We start from the raw sequence: 9,140 nt of genomic DNA on the forward strand, positions 1-9,140 counted from the left end.
TTGCCAAGGCTCTCTCTCTTAAAATCCATCATATTCTTCCTCAGATCATACACCCTGAACAAATAGGTGTTATCAAATCCTGTTATATCGTGGAAAATATAATTGTTGTGTGGGAAGGGATGGATAGGGCTTGACATTCCATGCAGTAGGCCATCTTTGTCAAGATTGATTTTGCCAAAGCTTGTGACCAGATTGAGTGGCCTTTCATACTTACAATGCTTCAGGTGCTTGGGTTTGGCCCTACTTTATTGTAGTTAGTCCAGATGATTTTTGGGAATGCCTCTGCTTGCATCTCCATTAATGGCCAATATTCGCAAACCTTTGGGATTTATTGTTCAATTCAACAAGGTTGCCCACTAGAACCCTCTTTATATGTGTTGGCAGCTAAAGGTTTTGGGTATTTGCTTGCAAATTCCATCTCACAAGGGAGGGTCTATGGTATTTCCCTCCTAGATTCATTTGATTAGCGTGTGAATGGCCATTTTGTAGATGCCTCCTTCCTCACTCTCATTGAGGATGAAGAGAATGTTGCCTCCACTTTGTAATGTCTTGACACATTCTGTCTTGCTTCAGGGTCTACTATTCAGTGGCACAAAACCCTTTGCTACAAGTAGTCTTCCCTTCACCATCCTACCTGGCTTAGGCAATACTAATGGAAATGGGATCAGCATGGGGAAGTCTTCCATTTTTTGGGCATCCCTTTTGCCTTCCAAGCCTCAGTCATCGAGCTCTAGAATGTGGTTCTTCCTAGAATAGAGAAGAAGTTGGAGTATTGGATCACCAAACCTCTCTCCCTTGTGAGAAAATTCTAGATTTGTTCAAAAGTGTTGGCCACACCCATGTGTACTATTCCTCCTTTTGGGCACCTTCAAAGGCCTCTTATCTCAAACTTGAGTGCCTATTACATGATTTCCTTTGGGCGTCATATGCTTCTCACTAGGGCTTTCATAGAGTCGCCTGGAATTTTTTGTTGTCTTCCCAAATAGTCTAGTGGCCTAGTCTTGTTGTCCACCCAGAAGTAAGGTACTAATTTATGTGCCAAATGGGTGATTCAAGGTCTTTCTAGCAATTAATCCTAGAATATTTTGTTAAGACATTGCATTTCTTCAGGCTCTTTGATTCATCGGCTAGCTTGGAAAGGGATTGTTTTTTAGACCCTTCTTGTCATGACTGAACCTATCTAGATTTGGGGCACTTTTGTTGCCAAGATTATTTGGAAAGCCTAGGAAGTAGTTAAGTCCTAGCCTCATTGGGTTGGCAATGGGTTTAGAGATGGGCTCTCCATGACCCAACACAATCTCTAGTGGTCACCATTATTTTCTATCTAAGGTGTTCCCCTAGCTAAAGTGCATGAGGCTAGTGCTCTGCATTTTTTTAAATGTGGCATACAGACCCCTAAAGATCTTTTTTCCAGAGTTACCATGAGTTTACTATCATGGGAGGATATGAAAGTGCAATTTTGGTTCACTTGTCCAGATCAACAGACTATTGATCTTCTAGTTTCTGTGGTGCCTCCACATTTGTTACATAAAGTGGGCATTCAATCCTCTCACCCTTAGTGGAAATACTAGAAGTGGTATGCAGACACCCTAGTAACTAGTTATAAGCCTAGGTTGGGCTACCGATGGCATGTTCTTCACCTGCTAATGGTTGAAGTTCTCAACCAATGATGCCATTTGTAATCTTCTCACTATACTAGGAGTCATAGGTTCTTTGTGCTATGTGGCAAGCCATTACTAAGCCTAATATTGTGCATTTTTCCTAGTGTATTCTTTTCTAGGGCTTGCCTCTAGGACACTAATTGTAGCACTTGGGTGTTCCTGACCTTGTTGCCCTTTCTGTGCTCAACAAGAGACTCTTTTTTGCACATTTTTAGTTTTGTAGACTGGCTCAGTGTAATGCTAGCCAAAGGAGGATGATCCTATTTCCTTTAGCTCTAATGATAAGGATCCTTGTTTTGAGTTTTATGTGATGAAGGTTGCCATTCATTGGAGCACACCTTATTAAATAATCTCTACCTAGGTATCTCCATTAAAAAAATTATATAACTTTTCTCTTGTTTCGGAAGGCGTGCCACCAACACAAGTAGCATTTATATTTTTAAATTCTTTTAAAAGTTTTTTTTAATTATATAATGTGCAATTCTCTAAATATTCAATCAAAAATTACACTATTACACTATATTTTTTGATTAAATTTTAAAATCTCAAAATCAAAAATTCTTATTTCTTTAATATGTTATTGCAAGGAATACTTTAAAAATTGTTAGTTATCTATTTATGATTATATTTAAATTAACAAAACCTATTCACTTTTTAAAAAAAAATATTTCATTGTCTCTTTAATTATTTAATTCTTACATTTTATTTTTTAGAGAAATTCTAAACAAGTTCTAGTATAATGTTATTTTTAAAGAATTTTCTCTAAATTCTCATTGTCTTTTAGAAATTTCATTATGCGATCTCTTTTTTTTTTCCCCTATCTTTCCTTTTATCTCCCTTATTTTTCTCTGCTCAACCTCATTTAATTAAGATTGAATCCACATTCTTCATTTTTGGTGTTTGATTTTTTTTTCTAAATTTCTTCTTATTGAATGAGAGCTTGTACTCCTTGTAGATTGATCCTCTAAGAGATCACTTTGTAATAGGGCTTCTTTAGTCTTCACTTGTGTGCTATGGGTTCGTTCTTTGTGTTACTAAATTTTCCTTGTTTGCAAGAAAGTCCTGTAGTCTTGCAAATATATAATAGGAATCTATCTTACCTTGCTAGCTCGTGGCTCTTCACTCTTCATGCTTTTGAAATTCTTCTGCAATCCTTTTGAATACACTTTAAGAATATATATATATATATATATATATATATATATATATATATATATATATATATATATATATATAATGTTATTTCTTAATCTTTAGATGGTTGGGAATAATCTAATAGTACCAATGGTAAGTTTCAAAAATCCATTGACTCTTTAAACTCATTACTCCAAAATTTATGTACTAGCAAAGACGAAAAACTATTTTTAGTCAATGTGTTGAGAGATTTTTAAAATTTATCCATGCATCTATTGCTTCATCTTCCAAATTTAAATCAATCCCTAGTTCAGACAACATATCTTTGAAATGAATAACACCATTGTTTAGTCTTAGGAAAATGCATAAAACTCATTCTACTCATCAAAGACACAATGTTGTATCTACAAACTTAAAGGAAAATTTGAGGAACATGAAAAGTTTCAATTCCCATCTATAAGGTGTAGGAAAAAAAGAAAAAGAAGGTTACTAATCACTCAAGCAGAGCAATACAAGAAGAAAGGGAGATTATAAGGAAACAAGGTTAGTTCATTTATTCAAAATTATTTTAGTATCTACATGACTGATACTTCTTATGTTAAACATATGTCATTGTAGGTTTGATTGATCAAGAAAGTGCTCGAGGACATCTATTACCTTTCTCCCTTGATATAAACAAAACAACAACAAATGAGATTGAAGTTACAAGTGGTAAGTTATTTACTATTAATTTACTTTATTATTATTTTTCATTGTATTTTTGATGATTTTAAGAAGACATGAACAATTGATGCAATGCATGCTAGAAAAGGTAATAAAATTATGATAAAGAATTCAATACTTTTGAATAATTAATTTATAAATTAATTGTATACTTTTAGAACATATGTTGAATTAATTTTTAGTCTTGTAGATTTAGATGATCAACAAAGCACTCAAAAATATAGTCAACTATTTTCTATTGATCTTAATCAATCAATGGAAGAAATCAACACAATGCAAAGTGGCCATGGTAAGAAAAACATAAAATAAACTTCAAACAATCATGATTCTTTTATTTGAAACTTATATTTATTTAACTAACATAACTAAGTCAACATATTCGAGGTGATGGTGATATCAACATGGAGGATCACAACCAACACTTTTTGGGATAATCAGTATACTATACTTATGTCTTGATTTTTCTAGATTTTAAATCTCTTTTAAAATTAAAGTTTAGGAGTGAATTGTCAATGTAAGACTGTTGGAAGTATTCTAGATAAAATGGCTATTATAAACCAATATTATCAATATTTTTAGAGTTTCAATATAATTGACTGTATATTTGGATATGAAATTAAATGATGTTATAAAATTGGTTCTAATGTACAACATAGTTTAATGTAAGTGTAGATCAATAAGTCAAGATCAAGAATTTTACAATGAGAGGTTTTATGAACTTACCTATATTATTGATGTTACCATGATGATTTGAATTTCATTTTTAGATACATCATATTTTAAACTTATTTCATCTATTGTCTCCCCCTACCTAGGACACATTATGCTCTATAAAATGCTTCCTAAGTACATATGTTTAAAATAATAAGAAATGAAAATATTAACATAAAAAAATGATGTGAACTTATGTGATTGATAATAATATATTTTTTATTACATAAAAAATTAAACATTTTAATTTTAACTATTTTTTCACACACATTGTAATTTTTCATCATATTTTGTTTTTGTGAATCTTCTAATACTCCAAAAGTTAATGTATTAATTATGAATATAAATAAAAAATTAAATTTAATAAAGATTGACCAGATAGATAATTTCAATTATGCTGATATAAAACTTATTTTTATCATACAATAATATTAATAATATATTAAATTAATAAATAAAAAATAATTCTTCTATTAAATAAAATAACATTTTAGCCCTCCCATAGCTAGTGCCGTTTGGTTATGGCAAATGGTGTTGGATATGTCTGTTGACTTCACAAAGAAAAATAAATCGTGTTGGGGTTATTAAAGAATATAGATGAATAGTAAAATGAAATATACAAATTATAAATAAGGTATAGACCATTTTTTCCATGTCCGTTGCTTCTCGATATTCAATATTTGAGATCAACAATCAACGGAAATAGTTAAAAATGTGAGCACTGAGATTTCCACCTACATTAGAATAATTATATAGAAATGTTGACTATCAACCTCAAATCTTCAGTTTCAAGTGAGATCTTCAAAACCTAATTGTGGATTAAAATAATTAAACAGAGCAAGAAAATTTAGGCCTTAGGGGTATGACTTTCTTATCAGAGGGACTGTTAAAGTCCAATGATAGATGGACCACGCGGAGATGTAATTCAAGCCGGCATTATTGAATAGAAAAGTAGTTCATATGAAAATACGACTTAACTTAATTTTCCATGTGAATTGTCCGGTTAGTCTTTTCGCCGTGTCCCCCGGTGGAAGAAAAAGTGATTCTCCACTGTAGGATAACATTTCCTAAAAGTCTAAAATATGACGACTTTAGTTTGTGCTTTAAGGAAACTAAAAATCATGCAGTTTCTAATAATGTAAGAAATTCTTTTAGTTCTGTCTTTTTCTTTGGTTGTGGTCAAGGTGCCAATGGAACAATTTGTCTATGTCGTACTTTTGATCTTATCTATTGAATAATTTTTAATTTTACAATGGAACAGTTTTATAATAGTTAGGCTTATGTTATTATCTAATTTGTTGATCGTACAACATATTATTACTTGGTTTTAACTTTTTTTCCCAAATATTTTATGATACTTAGGATGTATCAAGATTAGTAGTTACATGTTTATGTATAAGCAACAAGTGGACGATAGGAATGATTTTTGATTGAATACAATGAAAAGAAGAGGTTTTCTACGACTATGGAGAGGAAGATATAGGAATGTAATCTTAAGTGATGGCTATAATAGTATAAATCTGAACAATACTGAATAAAAGAATGATTAATTATAGGTCAAAGCCATTATATAATTAAATGAAGATATTTTATATACCAAGTTAACATTTTCAAGTCAAGAATATGATATGTGAAGGCATCATGAGAAACAGGCTTGAAGTAAACACTGAACTAATGAGGGTGACATTCATGGTCTTATATGTTTGTTAGGCATTTTTCAAAGTTTAATTTCAGAATTCAAAGAATATATTAAGCCCAATTAACAAAAATGTTTGGGTCTTAGAAATGGTGATCCGATTTCATTCTAGTCTTACATCTAGCTCTTTAAAATGAGGATTGTACATATAACCAAATCCTTAAACTAGTTCCCATTCATCTAATGAGATGTTTAACTCATTAATTGATCATTTTCTTAAGACTTATACAAAGTTAAATTATAATACACATACTCAAATTACCAATACCATCGCCAAATTATCACTTTAAAACTTGACATGTACATATTACAATCACACCCAAACATAATTACAATATTTTGATGTTCTTAAGTATTCACCTACAATTTATCTTAAGAATTATTATTAATATTCTAACTAATGCTCTAGAATAAAGTATAAATATTCTTAGCACACTATAAATTTCTACAATGCAATTTGATTAACAAATAAAAGATATTATATTTATGATTAGCTATTGAGTTCTTATAGTTAGACATAATACAAAACAATAGAATAATAAAAAATTTATGCTCACAAATGAGAGTTATAGTTTAGATTTAATTATTTGTAAATAAAGGAACATTATTGAATGTACAATGAACATACAATAAGATAAGTCTAATATCACAAACTACTGATATCCATCAAAAAACTACCTTCAAACCTCACTAAAATCTCATGACAAAGATCTCGTACGACTGAAAGATCAAAGATCTTACCAAATTCTACACAGTAGGGACTATTCTTTAAGCGCACAAATTAACATATAAATGAAAAAATTAGTCAATTGCTACATTTAACACTTTTAGCTTAAAAATAAACACTTAATAAATGTCATTTAAATTGATAGACCTACACCTTATTAGTTTAAAACACAAGTTTTATTTCCATTTATAATTTCACACATTAACATTGGGTTTAGGTTGGGAATTGTCTATTGAGGATATCAAAAATGGTTTTCGCTATGGAGGAGCCAAAATGCACCTACATAACCAATTTGTTTGTATTTTTCAATAAATTAACATTCATATGTAAATTTTTAATTAATTAATAAAAGTTCATTGTGGCCTCTGCATAGATAGTGCCATCAAAAATGGTCTTTTGATTTTCAATTTAATTAATAAACATAAGTTGCATGAATATTGACCACTGACATATTTGATTATATTATTGCTATCCTACCAAAGGTAAACATAATAGTAAAGAATCACCTCAAAATAATAACAAAAGTTAAGCAATTTTTTCATGTCAAAGGTGGTATCTTAGAAAACCAATGTTTTTCTCTTTAAATAGTAACAAATTAAAAAAATATGGGGAAATCATCTATCCTGGTCTTATACTCCCCATAGTTGTGGTTAGAGTTCCATGTAAGAATTCCTCTACATAAACCAAAATTTATAAATATATATACAAATTTATTGGATGAGAATAACCTTAACAATAGCTATTCTACTGAATTGGACTATTCTTCTAATCGGCACATTACCTTTGAAGGTTCCCTCCATGACACTTCAATGCCCAAATTTCAAGTGTGAAATTCCAAAATACCTCATGCAAAACCTCTTAGAAATGCATTTTTAAATATCACATGAGAGTACTGAAATGCTTCATTGGATGTGTTGTAGTATTGAAACTCTTGTGGAAAAGAAGAATACAAAAAGGCAATTATAAATGCCCACTTCCATTGTCTTATCTCCGACTAGACAAGGCCTACATAAGGAAAAAAATCCCACCTACTATCAACTCACTATAAAAATTAATAAACAACATAAATGCTCTGAGTTATTTATTATAGTACTGTTGTAAGACAAGATAAATGGTTACTTGCCATTTACACTCAACGAGAACTTGCGGGGATCAATTATTTTGAAGTCTTGAAGTTAGGTTTTATGTGAAAGCACCATCTCCCATATTTTCACCAAGTTCTATACAGTTTCTTCAACGAAAAATCCTGGCAACGTGTACGCGAGACGGTGGTGGTGGACAAAGCGGTTCAACGGGAGACGGTGGCGGTGGAGGGGCGGGATGAAAGAAGGAATACGTTTCGTAACGAGCAAAGCAACTTCCGCACCAGCCAACTCCTCCCTGAAAAGGTCCATCGGCGCTAAACGTCGCATCCAACAGCCGACGAATTGCGTTATTCAAGCATGTATTGCAGTCGTCAACAGAAGTTAAATCCATCCAACACTGCAGCAGGCCGTTTATCGTATAAAATGTAGTGCTGGATTTTGATCCAGAAGAGTATCGTGTTGGGGATTGGATGGCATTTTCAGATAGATTGCTGAAAAGCTCCTTAACGGCCGCCTTGAACTCCTCAGGCTCATCTGTAACCTTCGCTGTATTATAAACAACTAGTGTATTGGTATCTAGTTCTCCGAAGAAGGAATAGTTCTCATAGCGTACGAAGCATTTGTCTAGCATAGATCTACCGCTGCTTACATTTTTACAAGCATTGAGCATGGAGCTGTTTGCGTCTTGTGAACAACTGAGGCATTCTTCCGCAGTTGCGTCTCCCCTACATTGGAGGAGACCATAAACTGTGTCTGGACTTTGGCCATAGGATGAAGTACTGAAACCATTTGATGATGATGTATTGTCCACAAGATTATCAAGAACTATTTTAAGATTATTCTGGAATTCAGTGCTTGCCTTATTCTTGCCGCAGTTCTGCGTTGCACTGCAAAAAATATATGATAACAAAACAACACAGACCAACTGTGGATACTTCGCATTATAGGCGATCTGCATTTTGTCTCCCCCTTAACAATTCTTTCACAAACAGGGCTATTTAATTTAATGTGAATGCGATGAGTCGTTGATTCATTCAATTCTTAAGAATGGGGGAGATGCATTTGCCGGTTCAACCACGCAAAAATTAGTTATCTTTATGTAAATTTCGAAAAACTAAATTAATTATGACCACAAAAAATTATATTAGTCAAGCTTTAAAATGTCTCTTATAGAGAAAAGTTGCAAGCGGGGCATTGAAAAGTTGTTTAGTTGAGAAGTATGCCGTATTGCCCATCAACATGAAAAATAAATTTATTACTAAATCATCAATAAACTTAGTATTTTATTTAATATACATAAATGTGATCTTATGTGATACAAATATATTATTTTATATTTATAAGTTAAGGATTGTTTCTATTTTGTATGTTGATGATTGCATATTCTACTAAATTAAAAACTT

General features: G+C 31.8%; 1 protein-coding gene across 1 annotated transcript; it reads right to left on the minus strand.

Moving 5' to 3' along the window:
• Positions 1-7,542: 7,542 nt before the first annotated feature.
• LOC149531158 (antimicrobial ginkbilobin-2-like protein) lies at positions 7,543-8,787 on the minus strand. The gene has a single exon (XM_089809240.1). The coding sequence runs from the start codon at positions 8,693-8,695 to the stop codon at positions 7,886-7,888; it is 810 nt and encodes a 269-aa protein (XP_089665366.1). The 5' UTR covers positions 8,696-8,787; the 3' UTR covers positions 7,543-7,885.
• Between the last annotated feature and the right edge of the window lie 353 nt (positions 8,788-9,140).

The sequence above is a fragment of the Cupressus sempervirens genome, chromosome 11 (genome assembly GCF_028749045.1).
Source record: "Cupressus sempervirens isolate cs-2001-9-10 chromosome 11, ASM2874904v1, whole genome shotgun sequence".
NCBI lineage: Eukaryota > Viridiplantae > Streptophyta > Pinopsida > Cupressales > Cupressaceae > Cupressus > Cupressus sempervirens.

Coding starts and splice junctions, on each gene's coding strand:
- LOC149531158 (XM_089809240.1), bottom strand. CDS start 8,695: ATGCAGATCGCCTATAATGCGAAGTATCCACAGTTGGTCTGTGTTGTT.